General features: G+C 38.4%; 1 protein-coding gene across 2 annotated transcripts in view; it reads left to right on the forward strand.

Annotated features, from left to right (window-relative positions):
* RNF214 (ring finger protein 214) overlaps positions 1–19,170 on the forward strand; it is a 38,560-nt gene extending 19,390 nt beyond the window's left edge. For both annotated transcript variants that reach the window (XM_046685732.1, XM_046685733.1), the window contains exons 7-15: positions 15,023–15,119; positions 15,313–15,401; positions 15,986–16,076; positions 16,266–16,364; positions 16,579–16,955; positions 17,088–17,220; positions 17,434–17,538; positions 17,824–17,919; positions 18,788–19,170. In XM_046685732.1, coding sequence (XP_046541688.1) covers positions 15,023–15,119; positions 15,313–15,401; positions 15,986–16,076; positions 16,266–16,364; positions 16,579–16,955; positions 17,088–17,220; positions 17,434–17,538; positions 17,824–17,919; positions 18,788–18,853 — 1,153 coding nt within the window. In that variant the 3' untranslated portion in view covers positions 18,854–19,170. The remainder of the gene's footprint in view (positions 1–15,022; positions 15,120–15,312; positions 15,402–15,985; positions 16,077–16,265; positions 16,365–16,578; positions 16,956–17,087; positions 17,221–17,433; positions 17,539–17,823; positions 17,920–18,787) is intronic.
* Positions 19,171–20,357: the final 1,187 nt, after the last annotated feature.

A 20,357-nucleotide genomic window follows, 5' to 3' on the forward strand; every position in this document is an offset into this window, starting at 1 on the left:
CCCTGGGCCGCCGCAGCGGAGCGCGTGAACTTAACCACTCGGCCACGGGGCTGGCCCCTAATTGCATCTTTTGATGAGCAGAAATTTTCATTTCAGCGATGTCTAATTTGTCAAGTTTCCTTTTATAGTTAGTGCATTCTCTGTCCTGTCTAAGAAACCTTTGCCTACTCTGAAGTAGCAAAGATGTTATATTCTGTTTTCTTATGGAAGGTTTTTCATTTTAGCTTTTGTGTTTATGTCTCTGATCCATCTCAATCAATTTTTGTGTATGGTTAGAAGTAGAGGTTGAGGTTTATTTTTTCCCATGTGGATATCCAGTTGTTCCAGCACCACTTGTTGAAAAGTCTTGCCTTTCCCCATTGGGTTGCTCGACACCTTTGCCAAAAACCAAATGACAGTGTGAGTCATTTGTATAAATAGTGGGTCTATTTCTGAGTAGTATTCTATTGCATTGAAATATTTGTCTCTCTTTATGCCAGATCATGCTGTTGTCATTAGTATAGCATTATAGTAAGTCATGAAATCATAATGCAAGGTCTTCTGCTTTTATTTTCAAGATTGCTTTGGATATTCTCGATCCTTTGCATTTCCATATATATTTGAAAAGTTGCTTGCCAGTTTCTGCAAAAACAAAAACAAAACTGGTGAGAACACAGTTGCCTTGAATCTATCAACTTGAGAGAAATTGACATCTTAATAATACTGAGTCCTCCAATCCATAATAATGATATATCTTTCTATTTATTTAGGTCTTTAACTTATCTTAGTAACATTTTATAATTTTCATTGTGCAGGTCTTATACATCTTTCCTTAAGTTTCTAGAGAAATTTATTCCTAAGTATTTTATACTCTTTGATACTATTATAAGTAGAATTAAAATTTTAAAAAATTTTCCAATTGTTTCCTACTAGTATGTAAAAATACTATTCATTTTTTTGTATCAACCTTGTACCTGCTACTTTGCTAAATTTACATATTAGTGTATTATTTGTTTTATAGAATCCTTAAGATTTTCTACATAAACACTTATGATATCTGTGAATATACAATTTTATTTCTTCCTTCACCCTTTTATTTCTTGTAAATATTATTGCACTGGCTAGAACCTCCGGTACGGTGTTGAATTGAAGTGGTAGGGTGGACATCTTTGCCTTGTTCCTGCTCTTAGGGGGAAGTGTTTAATATTTTACCATTGTTTGATGATAGCTATAGGTTTTTTGTAGATGCCCTTTATCAAATCAAGGAAGTTCTCTTCTATTCCTAATTTTCTGAGAGTTCTTAACATGAATGGAAGCTTAGTTTTGTCAAATGGTTTTTCCGCATCTATTAAAATTATCAAATGTTTTTTCTCCTTTATTCTGTTAATATGGTGAATTACATTGATTTGTTTTCAAATGTTGAACCAATTCTTCATTCTTGGGATAAACCCAAGTTGGACAAGATATATGTTATTATTTTTATATATTCCTGGATTTGACTTACTAGTATTTTTAAAGGATTTTTGTGTCTATATTTATTGAGGAACATTGTTCTGTATTTTTTTAATTTAAAAGTATTTAGTTAGTTGCTGAAGAGGTGATGTTAGAATCTCTATGATTATAGATTTTTTCTTTTTTTAATTCTGTCAATTTTTGTTATATTTTAAAGCTGTGTTGTTACAGATGTACATTTATGATTGTTATGTATTCTTGATGAATTGGCCATTTTATAATTATGAAATGTCTCTATGTAGGTCATACTTTATGTTAAAGTTTACTTTATATAATATTAATATAGATACTGCAGTCTTCTTATGCTTATTCTTTACATGATATGTATTTTTCCATCTTTTACCTACAACCTATCTACATTTTTATGTCTTGTAGACAGCATATAATTGGGTCTTTCTTTGTGATCTCTTCTGACAAGCTGCTTTTTAATTAGCGGCTTTTAGTGTTTATATATTTAGTGTAATTACAGGCATACCTCAGAGAGATTGCAGGTTCCGTTCCAGACCACTGCAATAAAGTGAATATCGCAATAAAGCAAGTCGCGGGAATTATTTGGTTTCCCAGTGCATATAAAAGTTATATTTATGTTACACTGGAGTCTATTAAGTGTGCCATAGCATTATGTTTAAAAAAACAATGTACATACCTTAACTTAAAAATACTTTATTGCTAAAAAATGCTAATCATCATCTGAGCCTGTAGCAAGTCATTATCTTTTTGCTGATGGAGGGTCTTAGAAAAAATTCAGTGTCTGCAAAGAGCAACAAAGCGAAGTGCAAGAAAACAAAGTATGCTTGTATTGATATGATTGGATTTAGGTCTTCTCTTTTACTATGTGAATTAAATATTAATTCATTGAATATTCTTTAGAATTCCATTTTAATTTCATCTTTCCCCCTCTAGAATACACATCTGTTACTTTTAATTCACTGGGAACATGCCTCATAAAGATGAACTATGTACCTGCTGGTTATGCTATATTAGAAAGACTTGTAATTTTCTTGGATAAAGTATTTGGGAAATTTTTATACTTTTAATTGTAGAAACTTAGAATTATCACTTAGATTTTATTTTATTTTATTTTTTTTTAAGGATTGGCACCTGGGCTAGCCAATCCTTTTTCTTTTTCCTGCTTTTATCTCCCCAAACCCCCCCTGTACACAGTTGTATATCTTAGCTGCAGGTCCTTCTAGTTGTGGGATGTGGGACGCCGCCTCAACGTGGCCTGACGAGTGGTGCCATGTCCTGCCCAGGATCCGATCCGTGGGCTGCCGCAGCAGAGCGTGCAAACTTAACCACTTGGCCACGGAGCCGGCCCCATCCCTTAGATTTTTTAAAAGTTAAATTTTTTAGATGTAATTTACATGCAATAAAATGAACTTATTTAAAGTTAAACATTTTGATGAGTTTTGACAAATTAATCCACATGTAAACGCTAACACAAAGTATAGCACATACCTGTTACCCTAGAATGTTCCCTGTGTTCTTTCTCAATCACTGTCCTTCCTTCCCCTCATTCCCAGGTAAATACTGATCTGCTTTCTGTCACTGTAGATTACTCTTAGCTTTTCTAGACATTGTGTCTAACTTCTTTCACTCAGCATATTTTTGGGATTTATTCTATGATGTTGTGATGGATGTGAACTGTATTAATAATTCATTCCTTTTTTTGTAAGGCTTTATTTTTTTAGAGCAGTTTTAGGTTTCCAACAAAATTGAGAGGGACATACAGAGATGTCCCATATACTTTCTGTCCCCACATATGCATAGCCTCCACATTATCAACATCACTCACCAGAATGGTACATTTTTTACCAAGGGTGAACCTATCTTGACACATCATGATTACCCAAAGTCCGTAGTTTACCTTAGGGTTCGCTCTTGGTGCTCCATGTTTTATGGGTTTGGACAAATGTATATAGTGACATATGTCCATCATTATAATATCATACAGAGTATTTTTCACTGCCCATCCTGTGTTCTGCCTATTCACGTCCCCGTCCCCCGCCCACCACCACCTGCCCCCTGCCCAGCAACCACTGATCTTTCTGCTGTCTCCATAGTTTTGCCTTTTCCAGAATGTTGTATGGTTGGAATAATACAATATGTAGCCTTTCAGATTGGCTTCTTTCACTTAGTAATAAGCATTTGAGGTTTCTCCACGTCTTTTCATAGCTTGATATAGCATGTTTCTTTTTCGTATTGAATAATATTCTGTTGTTTGGATGTACCAAATTTTTTATCCATTCTTCTACTGAAGGACATCTTGGTTGCTTCCAAGTTTTGGCAGTTATGAATAAAGCTGCTATAAACATCTGTGTGTGAGTTTTTGTGTGGACGTAAGTTTTCAACTCCTTTGGTAAATACCAAGGAGTGTGATTGCTGGATCATATGGTAGGACTATGTTTAGTTTTTAAGAAACTGCCACACTGTCTTCCGAAGTGTCTGTACCACTGTTCATTCACACGAGAAATGAATGAGAGTTCCTGTCATTCCACATCTTCGTCAGCATTTGGTGTTTTCAGTGTTTCAGATTTTGGGCATTTTAATAGGTGTGTACTGGTATCTCGTTTTAATATGCATTTCCTTGATGAGAAATGATATGGAGTATCTTTTTATATCCTTATTTTCATCTGTATGTTTTCTTTGGTGGAGTGTCTATTAAAGTCTTTGGCCTATTTTTTAATCTGGTTGGTTGTTTTCCTGTTGAGTTTTAAGAGTTCTTTGTATATTTTAGATAACAGTACTTTATCAGATGTGTCTTTTACACATATTTTCTCCCAGTCTGTGGCTTGTTTTCTAATTCCCTTGATATTTTCTTTCACAGAGCAGAAGTTTTTAATTTTAATGAAGTCTAGCTTATCAATTATTTCTTTCATGGATTGTGTCTTTGGTGTTATATCTAGAAAGGTATTACCACACCCAAATTCATCTGGTTTTTCTCCTGTTGTCTTCTAGGAGTTTTATAGTTTTTTGTTTTACATTTAGGTCTATGATCCATTTTTAGTTAACTTTTGTGAAGAGTGTAAGGGTCTGTGTTTAGATTCATTTTTTGCATGTGAGTATCCCGTTGTTTAGTACCATTTGTTGAAGAGACTCTTTGCATCATTTTATTGTCTTTGTTCCTTTGTTAAAGATCAGTTGACTGTAGTTATGGAGGTCTATTTCTGGGGTCTCTGTTCTGTTCCGTTGATCTATTTGTCTGTTCTTAGACCAGTACCACACTGTTGTGATTACTCTAGCTTTATAATAAGTCTTGTAGTAAGGTAGTGTCAGTCCTCCAACCTTGTTCTTCTTCTTCAATATTGTGTTGGCTATTCTGTATCTTTTGCCTCTCCATATAAACTTTAGAATCAGTTTGTTGATATCCATAAAATAACTTGCTGGGATTTTGAGATTGCATTGAATTTATAGATCAAGTTGGGAAGAACTGACATCTTGACAATATTGAGCCTTCTTATCCGTGAACATGGAATATCTCTTCATTTATTTAGTTCTTCTTTGAGTTTGTTCATCAGAGTTTTGTAGTCTTCCTCATACAGTTCTTGTACATAGTTTGTTAGATTTATACCCAAGTATTTCATTTTTTTCTTGGTGCTAATGTAAATGATATTGTGTTTTTCATTTTAAATTCCACTTGTTCATTGTTGGTATATAGGAAAGCAGTTGACTTTTATGTATTAACCTGTATCCTGCAGCCTTGGTATAATTGCTTATTAGTTCAAGGAGTTTTGTTTTGTTTTGTTTTGTTTTTTGAGGAAGAGTAGCCCTGAGCTAACATCTGCTGCCAATCCTCCTCTTTTTGCTGAGGAAGACCGGCCCTGAGCTAACATCCGTGCCTATCTTCCTCCACTTTATATGTGGGATGCCTACCACAGTATGGCGTGCCAAGTGGTGCCATCTCTGCAACCCGGATCCGAACCTGCGAACCCCAAGCCGCTGAAGCAGAACGTGTGCACTTAACTGCTGCGCCACCAGGCCAGCCCCTGTTCAAGGAGTTTTATGTGTTTGTTTGTTTTGGTGAGGAAGATTGGCCCTGAGCTAACATCTGTTGCCAATCTTCCTCTTTTTTTTTTCTCCCTAAAGCCCCAGTACATAGTTGTATATCCTACTCGTAAGTCATTCTAGTTCGTCTGCGTGAGATGCCACTACAACATGGTTTGATGAGTGATATGTAGGCACACGCCCAGGGTCCGAACAAGCGAACTTGGGGCCGCCGAAGCAGAGTGTGCAAACTTAACCACTCAGCCACAGGGTCGGCCCCTCAAGGAGTTTTTTATCAGTTCTTTCCAATTTTCTACATAGCCGATCATGTCATCTGCAAACAAAGACATTTTTATGTCTTCCTTTCCAATCTGCATACATTTTGTTTTATTTTCATGCTTTATTGCATTAGCAGGGACTTCCAATATGATGTTGAAAGAGAGGGGACATCCTTGCCTTGCACCTCATCTTGGGAAAACTTCAAATTCTTCACCGTTAAGTATGATATTAGCTGTTAGGGTTTTTGTGGATAGTCTTTATTAAGTTAAGAAAGTTCCAGGGCCGGTCCTGTGGCCAAGTGGTTAAGTTCATGTGCTCTGCTTCAGCAACCCAGGGTTTTACCAGTTCAGATCCTGGGCGTGGACATGGCACCACTCATTAGGCCATGCTGAGGTGGTGCCCCACATGCCATAACCAGAAGGAACCACAACTAAAATATACAACTATGTACTGGGGGGATGTGGGGAGCAAAAGCAGGAAAAAAAAAAAAAGATTGGCAACAGTTGTTAGCTCAGGTGCCAGTCTTAAAAAACAAAAAGTTCCGCTCTATTCCTAGTTTACTGAGAGTTTTAATCATGAATGGGTGTGGGGTTTTATCAATACTTTTTCTGCATCTACTGATATGATCATGTGATTTTTATTTTTTAGTCTTTTGATGTGATACATTACATTAATTGACTTTTGAATGTCAAACTAGCCTGGCATACCTGGGATAAATACCACTTGGTCCTGGTGTATAATTCTTTTTATACTTTTTTGGATTCGATTTGCTAATATTTTGTTGAGAATTTTTACATTTCTGTTAATGAGAGATATTGGTCTTTAGTTTTCTTCTAATGTCTTTGTCTGGCTTTGGTATTGGGGTAATGTTGGCCTCATAGACTGAGTTAGGAAGTGTTACCTCTGCTTCTGTCTTCTAAAAGAGCTTGTAGAGAATTTGTATAATTTCTTCCTTAAATGTGTGGTAGAATTTAGTAGTGAATCCCTCTGGGCCTGGTATTTTCTGTTTTGGAAGGTTGTTAATTATCAATTCAATTTCTTTAGCAGATACAGGTGTTCATTCTTTTTTAATGCTGAGTAGTAGTCCATTGTGTGACTATCCCACAATTTATTTATCCAGTTGAAGATGTTTTTCTAATATAAACTGTCTCCTCTTGTTTCTTATGAGAAGTCAATGACAATTCATATTGTTGTTTCCCTGTATGTATTGTGTCATTTTTTTTTTCTATGGCTTCTTTCAAGATCTCCTATCTTTGTTTTTTAGCAGTTTGACTTTGCAATTTTCATTGTATGTTTTCTATTTGGGGTTTTCTGAGCTTTTTAACCTGTAAAGTTATGTCTTTCTCCAATTTTGTGAAATTTTGACGTAATTTCTAGATATTTTTTTGTCCCATTCCTTCTGTTCCTTCTAGGACTCCACTTTCACATATGTTAGACCTTTTGATACTGTCCTATGGCTCAGGGAGGCTCTGTTCATTTCTTCCCAATATTTTTTACTCTGTTCAACATATTGGATAGTTTCTATTGATATATCTTCAAGTTTACTTTTTCTTTTCTTTTTTTTTTGGTTGGCACCTGAGCTAACATCTTTTGCCCATCTTCTTTTTCTTTCTTTCTCCCCAAAACCACCCAGTACATAGTTATATATATTTTTAGTTGCAGATCCTTCTAGTTGTGCTGTATGGGACGCCACCTCAGCATGGCTTGATGAGCAGTGCTAGGTCCACGCCCAGGATCCAAACCAGCGAAATCCTGGGCTGTGGAAGCAGAGTGCATGAACTTAACCACTTGGCCACGGAGTCAGCCCCTACTTACTCTTTCTTATATCATTTCCATTCTGCTCTTAAGCCCATGCAGTGAGTTTTATATTTCCAGTATTGTATTTTTCAGTTCTGTCATTTCAGTTTAGTTCTTTTTTTATAGTTTCTGTTTCTGTGCTGAGAGTTCTTATTTGCTCACTCCTCGTGAGCATATTTTTCTTTATGTGCTTTTGCACAGTTAAAATAGATGCTTTAAAATCTTTGCCTGCTAATTCCAACATCTTGGTCAGCTTGGAGTCCTTATTCATTGATTGCTTTTTTTTTCTTGGCTAGGAGTAGAAACAAAAGCGTTATCCAAATAAGAAACTAGACACAAAAGTTTTGCACTGTATGATTCTATTTACATGATGTTCTAGAAAAGGTGAAATGATAATGAGAGAAAGCAGATAAGTTGTTGCCAGTGGCTGAGGGTGGAGGGAAGAGATTGACTGCCATATAGTAAATGTTTGAGGCTTTGCCAACCATACAGCCTCTGTCACAACTACTCAGCTCTGTTGTAGCATGAAAGCAGCCATAGGCAATATGTAAACAAAATGAATGTGCTTGTGTTCCCAAAAACCTGTATTTACAAAAATAGATGACAGCTTGGATTTGACCTATAGACCATAGTTTACAGGTCCTGCTCTTGACCGTGGATCATACTTCCTGTTTCTTTGTATGGTGGGGCTAAATTCTGAATATTGTGAATAATGCATTGTGGAGACTCTGGATTCTGTTATATTCCTCCAAAAAGTCTTGATTTTTTGTTTTGTTTTGTTTTGAATTTGTTTTATCAGGCTGTTTCCTTGACTGGGCTTTAATGACATACTTTGGTTTAGTGGGCAGCAGCTGTGGCCTCTGCTCAGTGCATTTATCTGTAGCTGGGTTCCTTGGAGTCTCTTCTGTGCGTGCATGCATGGTTCAGAGGAACATCCAGAGATTTGAGCAGATTTATATGCAGAATTGGGGACTCTGCATCTGTGGCTCTTTCTTGTTTTGGGATTTCTCCCTCATTTTCTACTTGTTATGGTAGCTCCCAATTTTATCCTTTGGTTCTTGATCTGGTAAGGCTGCAAGGTTTCTATCTTAGTTTTAGTCATCAGCACAGAGCTGGCTGGGGTTTGCCCTTAGATAAATAGCCATAGAAAACAGGAAACAACAGTGATATTCACTTTTTCCAATTGTCAGATCTTCTCCAGTTTGTGCCTGGTTCTTATTTGCTCTTTAGTGCCTTCAGAGGTGCTTTTTTATATTTTGTGTAGAATTTATTTTTTTGTTTTTTTTTTATTTTATTTTATTTTATTTTATTTTTGAGGAAGATCAGCCCTGAGCTAGTATCTGCCAATCCTCCTCTTTTTGCTGAGGAAGACTGGCCCTGAGCTAATATCCATGCCTATCTTCCTCTATTTTATATGTGGGATGCCTACCACAGCATGGCTTGATGAGCGGTACCATATCCGCACCCAGGATCCAAACCGGCGAACCCTGGGCTGCTGAAGTGGAACATGCAAACTTAACTGCTGTGCCACCGGGCCGGCCCCTGTGTAGAATTTATAGTGTTTTACCTGCAGGGTGGTTGGTCTGTTAGGAGCAACTCTCCCCTTACTAGAAATGGAAGCTCTCCAGATTTAATTTTTAGGAGGATAACCCTGGTTGCATTAAGTTAGATGGGCTAAAGTGCAGATAAACTGATGTCAAGAAGACGGAATTTCAGCGAGATAAAATGAAGGCCTGATCTAAGAGGCAAAGAAACAGAAAGGAGGGGTATTCTGAGTTAGGGTTGATGACATTTGTTGACTGTTAGAGGGAGGAGAGGAGGACTGACAATGAGATGTCTGGGATGGTGAATACAGGAAGTGGAGCAGATAGACAGTGGCTCTAGGGGTGGAAGTTGTCAATTGTAAACTCAGCTTTGTGGAGGTATACTTTATGTGTGATAAAATTCACCTGTTTCAAATGATGAGTGTTGACAACGTATGCAGTCGTATAACCACCACCACAGTCGGGTAGAGAAGATTTCCGTCACCCTAAGAAGCTCCTTCATGACTCTGAAGTCAGTTGCCTCCTCCACCCTGAGCCACTGGGAACCACTGTCTGCTTTCTCTCAGTATAGTTTTGCCTTTTCTAGGGCTTTGTCTAAATAGAATCATACAATATGTAGCCTTTTGTGTCTGTTTCTTATTTCGGATAAAGCTTTTGTGATTCATCCATGTTGTTGCATGTAACAATGGTTTATTGCTCTTCATCGATGGGTAGTAGTTCCATTATAAGACTATACCAGATTTGTTTAGGTATTCAGTAGTTGAGGGACATTTGGTTGTTTCCATTTTTTGTCTGTTATAAATAAAGCTGCTCTGAATATTCAGGTATAAGTCTTTATGTGGACATGTTTTCTTTTCTCTTGGGTAAAGCTTAGGAGTGGGATTGCTGGGCCATATGTTTGCTTAACTTCATAAGAAACTGGCAAACTGTTTTCCAAAGTTGCTGTACCATTCTGCGTTCCCACCAGCAATGTATAAACATTCCGGTTGCTCTATATTCTCGCCAATACTTGGTCTTATCAGTCTTTTTGGGTTTAGCCATTCTAATAAGTGTTTAGTGTTATCTCATTGTGGTTTTAACTTGCTTTTCTCAAAGGACTATTGATGGTGAACATCTTTTCATGTCCTTATTTGCCATTGTCATTCTTTTTTGCTGAAGTATCTATTTGAATATTTTACCCATTTTAAAAAAGCACTTTGTTTTCTTACTGAGTATTCTTAATACAAGTCCTTTTATCAAATATGCATTTTGCACGTATTTTCTCCCAGTGTGTAACTTGCCTTTGCATTTTGTAACAGTGTCTTTTAAATTTTGATAAAGTCCAGTTTATCAGTTTTTTCCTTTTGTGGTTCATGCATTTTGTGTCCTAAGAAATCTTTGCCTAACCCAGAGCAAAAATCAGTTTCGTTTGAAGAATGACATTGTTTACATTTTTGCAAGTCTCTTTAATGAAAGAAAATTAATTGTCCTATCTACTGCATTTAGTCTATTGCAGTATATTGTTTTGGTGAAAATACATGAAGAAAATCTGGTGATACCCAGATATGTTGTTTGGAAAAACGAGGAGTATTTTAATAGCCTTCTTGTTGATTGTGGTTACTCTTCTTTGATGGTACTCCAAAACCTGACAGCTGGTAGTTTCTTAGAGGTTAATTGCATTGTAGAATCTGAAACCACATCAGTGAACTTTTTGTACCGTTACATTAAAATCCATTGGCTTGGGCTGGCCCCGTGGCCAAGTGGTTGAGTTCACACACTCCGCTGATCTGGCCCAGGGTTTCGCTGGTTAGGATCCTGGGCATGGACGTGGCACTGCTCATCGGGCCACACTGAGGCAGCATCCCACATGCCACAACCAGAGGGACCTACAACTAAAATATACAACTATGTACTGGGCGGATTTGGGGAGAAAAAGAAAAAAAAATCCATTGGCTTACCTTGCACTTTGAATGGATGTTTTAACTTTGTTGGTTATGGGAGGAAATACTTTTCCCTCTACTCTGTTACTTCAATAGCTGTGGCCTGCAAATTAAAATGAGAAAAGACCGATTTCAGGAGGAAAAGAAAAAGTTTATGCATGCAAAGTGCATACATTTGGGAGAACTCAGTGATGGGTATCTCAAAGGAATGGTTAGAATTTGGGGCTTATCTACCATCTTAGTAGGTGAAGGGGCAGGGAGAGAAAGACACTTATGGGAAAACAAATGACTTCTGAGAAGTTGGGGATAAAGGGCACTGATAGCACTTTCTGGAAAGATAAATGGATTTTCAGGAGAACAAACAGGAGGTAAAAAGTTTGTGATATTTGCCTATACAGGTATGAGTGGTTTTTCTGTCTCCTTTAGGGTCATAAAACTCACTGGATCAGGGATTTAGGGTAGGTTTTATTCGCATTCTCTCTTCTGGGAGGAGCTCTGCCCTGAAGAGAAGTTTATGACAGCCTCATTTCCCAGAAGTTGCTGCTCTTAGTTAAGGGAAGCTTGGAGAAGGCTGTTTTGCTGCATCTGATGAATCTCCGGTGTCTTCAGCTTAAAATAATCTTTACACGAACTCTGCAGTGCCAAGTGGGTCGCACAGGTGACTTGGTAGCATGATGGATTGATAATTTGGAAAATATTGGTTCAGAGTTAGCAGCTCTTCCAAGTGTGGATACATTTTATTATACAATATTTAAAGAATCACATTTGTTTATAGCACATTGATCTCATCAGAATAGTGTTTAAGTAATGGGAAGCCTTCAAGCTCCCAATGGCTGGTATAGATTTTGTAAAATTCTGATTTTTGCTTGAAAGCTCAAATTTTATTATTGGCAATAACTATTGTCAATTGTTTTCTTTGAAATAACAAGAGTAGTTTTAGTTCATTTCCAAGAACATGTTTGCTAAATACTCAAGTTCAAAAACCATAGTTTCTCAGTTGTTCTTTTAAATAAAAATAGTGTTACATGAAAAAAGAGGCTAGCTCAACTCACAGCTCAGACAGTCTCACAAGTGCTTTTCCTCAAGTCAACCATTGTACTTTGGCATATAGCATTTCATCTAACAGAATATTAGAAAGGTGTGTATTTAATGGTCAAGATTTAATAAGATTATTATTTTTTATGGCTTCATCGAGGGCATTCTTAAATAAAACTGTCCCTCCTCCACAGCTGCAAGGGAGTGGCAGTAAAGAATACAGTGCCTAGTGGTATAATCTGGTGCCACTGCCTTGATTTATGTATGGTGCCAATATTTTTATCCAGTATAGTTTTTATACTAAAAGTGCAGTATAAGTGTCAACAGTTATTCTAGGATAAACCATGAGATTCAAAAAGGTTATTTAACTTGGATTATGTGAACATCACTGTGTTTGTTGCCAAGAATTCACACACAACGTCATCTTCGATGATTAGCGGCTGCCAGTACTAGACAAACATAACCAAAATAGCAAGTCTAGACATGCCTGTACATTCATCTATTTGTAAACTAAAATTACAATTCTGCAGATGAGATCTTAATTAAGTCTTCAGATTTGCAGCAAAATCTTTACTTTGATGAATTTCTGTATGATTAAAAAGTGGCACTGCTGTGATTTATTTTACTGACTTTTCATCCAGCAGGCATGTAGGACTGTCAGCTGTACAAGGTTGTTTCCCCAGTTAATGAAATATAGTAGCTTACCCTAAGATTCTTCAGTGCCTTTTTCATTTCCACTTTGAAAGGCTTTAACAATTTTTGAGAATTTTAAAGAATTCATCATGTCTGTATTTAAAATATTCATTTCCTTTTTCTTTAAATTCTGAATGATTGGTCTCAAAATGTCACCATAACCTAACTGGTGCAATATAATTAGAAAATGTTCTGTTGCTTAAGATAAAGTAAAATAAATTATTAACAACTATGAAGTCAAGAGAAAGATGGCTCTTGTCACACTTTGGTTTCTTATTTACAATTTTGCAGTTTCTTTGGAGTAGATTCTTTCTTTCCTTGAGTCAGATAACTCTAGGCCAGTTGCATCTTCTTTAGTATTTTTAGATTATATATTACAGCTGTGGGTTGAGAAAAACAAATCTTCAATCTCCCTTTTTTGAGCCAATGATTCATTCTTAAATGTAAGAGAAAAATTACAAATACATTTTCTTTTATTTTAGAGAAAGATATTAAATTCTAAAATAATACATTTTAGATATAACTTAAAAATTGAGAAAAGTTTTCAAAAAATTTAGAAAGTATTATTGCAAAACAAAATAACAAAAGTACTTGTTTCTACTTAGATGCGTGAAGAACTTTGAGATTTTTATAGTAATGATTTATTGGACAATAGTAAGATTATAGTAAGTATAATTAAAGATAGCTAGTAAAAACACAAAAGAAGTACTCAGAAGAAAAAAATTGAGAGCTTAAATTATACCCTAAACCTACTATCTTTGAAAATGCTAGAAAACATAAGAATACAGGAGCATATATTCTTTTAGCCATCAAAGTGATAATATCATCACACATGGTGTAGCCTCAGGAAAACGCTGTTGTAGACTCGTGAAAGAACGAGAATGAAAAAGACAGTTTTAGAGTTATTATGAAGTTAGTTTTTGTTTCATAGACCAGGCCCTCAAAGGATTTTAGGGGCCCGTAGACTATGTTTTACACGCTGCTATTCTAGATTATTTCTTCCATCCCTAGGGCTTCTGCGACTCTTTATGCTAGTGACACTCTTGTCTGTATCCCCAGTGCAGACCACACTACCCAGTGTTTGACTTGTATATGCTGCCTGCTGCACTCCCTGGACCACTGCCTTAGTTTGGTACTCTCTCTCTTTTTGGCTTTTGCACTTGCTTTTTGACCTGCCCAGAATTTCCTTGTTCGCTTTGTTCACCTGGAAAACTACTGGATCATGAGCTTCTTGGGTGCAGGAACTAGGCATCTTCATATCCCCGGCTTTTAGCAGAATGCCTCATACATTGTAGGCTGCTTAGTAGATGGTGCATTAAATTGAATCAAGGAAGAATTCTAGCCTCATAAACAGTAAGTTTGCAGTTCATCCCAGGGTAAATGTTTTCTGTTAATGTCTGATCTCATTCATTCTGTATGGGTTTCTGTTAGCTTCAGTTCAGAGAAAAGGATTTCATAATCTACCCTAAATGCAGGACAGCCAACCCCTATATATTAACTCACCCAACAGTTTTTGTTTTGTTTCCCTTTGCCTTGCCTAGAATATAATATATTCTGAAAGAAATATATTTGGGCTAAGGACTCAACTTCTTAGTTTTTAGCTCTGTTTCTGTTGAGATTATTTTGCAAAACATTTAGTGTCTGGAAACCGGGACAGTTGGTCACCCTAATACTGAGTTATGTGTATTACACCCTACGAATAGGGCGGGGGGAGTGGCATAAGAAGGGAGGAAACCAATGGAAAGGAGAAGTCCTGAGGTATGATGAGCATGTTTTTTCCTTTCAAATAATATTTGCTATAGCTAAGGAAATGTGAAAAGTCAGTAAGCCAGTATCTATGTACTCAGTAGTGAATTAGTGATTGCTGCATTGGAGGTAAGTTTTAAATGGACCCCCGTGTTTAGTCCTGCATTCTTCACCACCCATACTAAAAGACAAGTTGGGAAATAGGAGGAATGCCATAATGATTTTGAGTCCTCCTTGAACATAGAAGAACATTCTGCCTTCTGTGGGTTTTGGTTCTCAGTACACTCTTTCCTATTCCGGGTAGCCTTATTTTAGCAAGTGGAGATAAGAGCATACTTACTTTCAAATATAGGGTCTTTATGCAATTACAGACCACTTTAAACGTTGACAAATTTATGTCTATCGGTAATACTTAGAGTAAGACTTCCTGTAACACATGTGGCAGACCAATTTTGGGGTTTACTTTCGCCCTCGTGTCTCTTAACAAGCTTGTCTTTCTCCCCTTAGTCTTGTTCTTTGTTTCTTATCTTACAGAGAGGTGTGGGAAATGGAACTGGATAGGCTCAAGAATCAGGATGGTGAAATAAATCGGAACATTATGGAAGAGACAGAACGGGCCTGGAAGGCAGAGGTGAGGAGAGCTGGTGTGTGGAAAGTGTTGATTTTGGGCTTCTAGATGGTATATACTTAGAGATATAGTATTATACCTCTAAGCCATATAAGTATTATACCATTTAGCCACTAAACAATTGTTTTCACTATCTAGGGGCAGCTTTCATGTATGCAAAATTAATAAAGTGTTTGTGTGTATGTGGTTTCCTTAGATCTTATCACTAGAGAGTCGGAAAGAGTTGCTGGTATTGAAACTAGAAGAAGCAGAAAAAGAGGCAGAACTGCACCTTACTTACCTCAAGTGAGTACCTTTCCATTCAAGAGTTTTAATGGTCCTGCAGTTTAGTGTGGGCTTCTTTAGGTTTTTGAAACCCTAGGCTAGCTAGTCTGGCACTTATTCTGTCTTCACAGACTTTTGAAGGCATCTCTCTGCAATAGGAATTATTCAGTGATTTCTTTTCCTGTATTCTCAACTTCTTCACTCTCTAACTCTTCCCTTCTACAGTTTTATAGTTTTGTACTTTTTATTGTACTATTTCCATTTGGATGAACAGTATCTCTTATGCTGTCAGAGCATATAAATGTCTTTGGAGATTTGTTTCTTATATAGTAATTTCTCCTCTTTCTGCCATGGAATCTGGAGGACCCCTGTGGCATTTTCAGGCAGGCAAGAACCCTCTCTCTGTGGTTGGTTCTCTTTCTCCAATACTTGGCTTAAAAGATGCTGGAGTTAAAGTGAGGCAGACAACTTAGAACCTTGGCCTTCTCCTGCACCTGCTCCAGCCTCATCTCTCCAGACCCATTAGCCAGCTACTGTTCTGCTGTCTCAGAGAGTTAGGAGTTGGGCTTTCTTTAATTCTGTAATTACTGTTGGTTTCTTGAAAGGTCAACTCCCCCAACACTAGAGACAGTTCGTTCCAAACAGGAGTGGGAGACAAGACTGAATGGAGTTCGGATAATGAAAAAGAATGTTCGGGTAAGTGTAGTAATGGGTGATCATTGAGTCAGAGTTAATCTGGCATTAAACACTTCTGATGATAGGGAGGGATCTTTGGCATTGAGATTTAGGTCCTATCCTGCCCCTCCCCTTGTTTTCCTGATACTGGGTGGGGCTCCCTTTGAGCTCATCAGTAAAGGATAATCCTTTCCTTTCTCTCTTTTCTAGGACCAATTTAATAGTCATATCCAGCTAGTGAGGAATGGAGCCAAGCTGAGCAGCCTCCCTCAAATCCCTACCCCCACTTTGCCTCCACCCCCATCAGAGGTAAGAGTGCTGGCTTTGGGGAGTCCACCTCTCTGTGTTGGTGGCAGAGTCGGTCTTTCACTTGTTCTTTTTATGAAGATACTGGTTTTATTATTTTTGATGATTATTATTGGTATTATTTGGTGCAAGATTTGCTCATTGATTTCTGCTCCAGTTTCCTAAACTTTCATTTTCTTCCCTTCTCTCTTGTCCTCCACCTCTTCCCCTCTTGTAGACAGACTTCATGCTTCAGGTGTTTCAACCCAATCCCTCTCTGGCTCCTCGGATGCCCTTCTCCATTGGGCAGGTCACAATGCCCATGGTTATGCCTAGTGCAGATCCCCGTTCCTTGTCTTTCCCAATCCTGAACCCTGCCCTTTCTCAGCCCAACCAGCCTTCCCCACCCCTTCCTGGCTCCCATGGGAGAAATAGCCCTGGCTTGGGTTCCCTTGTTGGCCCCCATGGTCCACACATGCCCCCTGGCGCCTCCATCCCGCCTCCCCCAGGCTTGGGCGGTGTTAAGGCTTCTACTGAAACTCCCCGGCCCCAACCAGTAGACAAACTGGAGAAGATCCTGGAGAAGCTGCTGACTCGGTTCCCACAATGCAATAAGTAAGTATCTTTAAAGATTAATTAAAAAAAATATTGGCTAGAAAAATGTCTAGGGGTTAAAATAGGGGAGGTTTCATGGATATTCCCCATGAGTATAGCACAGAATCTCTCCCCTCACCATTTTTCTTTTAGGGCCCAGATGACCAACATTCTTCAGCAAATCAAAACAGCACGTACCACCATGGCAGGCCTGACCATGGAGGAACTGATCCAGTTGGTAGCTGCACGACTGGCAGAACATGAGCGGGTGGCAGCAAGTACTCAGGTGAGACAAGCTACTTGGGGGAGAACTCAGCCTGCCAAGATGTTGGAGAAGAGGCAGATTTCAGAAAAATCTAGGGTGGGAAGCAGTGCTATGGCCAGGGGTATCTAGTCTGCTTTCTTCCTTTGCTGGATTGGGAAATAAGTGATTTCTTTGTGTTATATGTTCTGTTACTCAGACTCTCTTTCCTTACTCTGACAATGGTTCTGCCCACAGCCACTCGGTCGGATCCGGGCCTTGTTCCCTGCTCCGTTGGCCCAAATCAGTACCCCAATGTTCTTGCCTTCTGCCCAAGTTTCATATCCTGGAAGGTCTTCACATGTAAGACTCTTTTTCTTCAAAAACTGGGGTGTGGAGAAGCTGGGGAGTGAGGAGGGAGCGGGTTTACAGGTGGAGTGCAGGCAGAGACCATTAGCTCATCAGCTAGGTTGTAGACAGCCCCCACCTGGAAAATGCAAGTGCTTTTGGCAAGAATCTGTATTTGAACAATTATTTTGGTACAAAATCTTTTTGCTACTAGGAAATGGTAGATGGAATCGTGGGCATGAAAGTCAAGGAGACCCAGAGGTTGCTTGCTCTTTTGACTGTCCCTCCTCTGTTCTGCAGGCTCCAGCCACCTGTAAACTGTGTCTAATGTGCCAGAAACTTGTCCAGCCCAGTGAGCTGCATCCAATGGCGTGTACCCATGTGTTGCATAAGGAGGTGGGTGCTGCATACCTTCCTCAGCTGCCACTATTGCTTTTGATAGCTGAGATAATTTAAATTTTTTTGAACATTTTACTGTGTTGATGCTCATCATTAATATCTAAACATAAAGTTTTCAGTAAATTGTGGTTTAAAACCTCAGCAGAATTCAGAATACTCGCAGCCAGGCATTCCCAGCTTCCTTTGCCCCATTCCCTTTAGGGGACTGGATAAGCAGTTCATACTAGAGCACTGATAGGCCACTTTCTTGGAAAACTGACAATAAGATATACATATCTAACTGCTGTTTCAAATGTAGTATTTTCAAGAGACTTTGCTTAGATGAGAGGAGTGGAACAGGGAACCTGAATGTGAGATTAGTAACTCCATTAACAGAATAGCTTGAAGGCCTGCCTGTTAGAGGTTATCTTCACAAGCTGACAAGATATTCCTCTCTTACTAGGTTACCAAGCAGAGTTAAGTCTCTGAGCAACAGGGATGATTCCTTTTTACTATTTTGTCTTTCCAAGAGGTAGGAACTGAATTTACATCTAAATTCTTGGTAAGGGGAAATCCTGAATGAGGTTCAAGGGTGATAGGTCTTAGGAGATGGACGCTCATTGCAGCCTAAATGGATCCTAAGAAGGAGCAAGCTGCACACTGTTATTAGCTGATTGTTAATGTTCCCTGGAAAAAGGACAGGTTCACCTGCTCTGAAGATTCTTTTGAGGCTAAGAGCCAATGAAATAGCCCTTCTAGTCCCCCATGGTAAGCTTTTCTGACTTTGGATGCATTCCGTAGACCTGTTGAATCTTAACGGCACTCTCTCCTCTCCTTTGCTCCATCTTTCCAGATAAACCTGAGCTATGTCTTTCTTTCTTTCCAGTGTATCAAATTCTGGGCCCAGACCAACACAAATGACACTTGTCCCTTTTGTCCAACTCTTAAATGACGGACCTGACTGGGGAGGAAGAAGAGGAAAAACTGATGTGAACAGGAAGCGCGGGTTCAAGATTTCTAAAACTCTATATTTATACAGTGACATATACTCATGCCATGTACATTTTTATTATATAGGTAATGTGTGTATAGAAAGTCTGTATTCAAATGTTCGTAAATGAAAGTATGTATATTATGCAGAAATGGTCTGTCCCCATCACCTTGCAGTTCCTTTGGGGGATGCAGATTGTAGGTAAGATGATGTTTAGTTTGGCCTTGAAATTATGATATTCCTGCCTAGGGCTGTTTTCAAATACAATATAAAAACCATCTAGGAAGCTGCTGTTGCTGTAAGGCCATCCTGCTTTGATTTGGCTCAGTCTCTAGTCCATTTTCTTAAGGCTCACGTCTGCAAATCTGAACCCTGGTGCTCACTCGCTGTCCAACCAGATGCCTTGCTTACCAAAAGCCTCTGAAGCCGCAGTGTTGTTCTAGCTGCTCTGCTCCGAAAGGATAAAATGAGACTGACTGAGAAGAAAAATTGTAACCCTAATAGTTTGACATTTCATTGAATATTTTACTGTGTTAACGCTCATTATTTGTACACAGACATTAGGTTTACAGAATATTCTGTTTTACATCAGCAAAATTCACAGTCCAAGAATAACAACATAACCAAGGTCCCATTTCCCCCACAACCCCTACAAATTTCTGTCCACCCTACTTCCTGGCTAGTCATTCCTTTAGAAATGAGCACAACCCACAGGTCTTTCCTGGGCCAAACCATCCCTTGCCCCAACTCACTTGGCTTCTGATCAAGCTCTGACAAACCAACCTTGTGAAGTCCTCACCTCTTCCCTTTCATTTCTGCTCTAAAAGTCTAGCTAAGCCCCCTTCCCCTTGAAGGTTAAGGCAGTTGGTTCACAACCAAGTTGTTTGGTGACCTTGGGTAAGCTCCAGGCAGGCACTGGGGTGAAGAGATGTCTGTGCAAAATTTCTTTCAGAATGATCTTGGGATACTAGGTTTTAATTTTTGAAGCAAGAAAGCTGTGGGGGACATGTTTCCTGTCCTGGGAAAAATGGAGACCAAAGTGATATGAAGGGAGATTGGGTTTCAAGTTTATAAGTCATTTGTTCTATGGATAGCTATCTGGAACTAGATCATTTTTCCACTTCTGCTTATTGAGCACTTCTGGTTTTTAGGTTCATTCCTGGGAAAGCTGTGACTTTATTAGAACTTTGAATCTTTTCCTGTCCTTTTATCTTTACTGCTATAGGAATGGGCTTCAGCTCTCTTCTCTTGAAATTAAACAAGTAAGAACTGAGTGTTAATCAAAAAAAAAAAAAAATTAGCTCCAGGGAAAGGACATTATATTACCAACAGCTGCATTTTTCCCATTCTGGGACCTGGAAATGCTTACTGGCACTAGCAGTACATATCAGGGTAGCAAAGACTTTTCCTTTCAGATCCAACTAAACTTTCTCCTCTCTGTTTTTGTTACTCTTTCCTTCTTTGT

Source organism: Equus quagga, chromosome 14, assembly GCF_021613505.1.
Source record: "Equus quagga isolate Etosha38 chromosome 14, UCLA_HA_Equagga_1.0, whole genome shotgun sequence".
In the NCBI taxonomy this organism is placed as follows: Eukaryota; Metazoa; Chordata; class Mammalia; order Perissodactyla; family Equidae; genus Equus; species Equus quagga.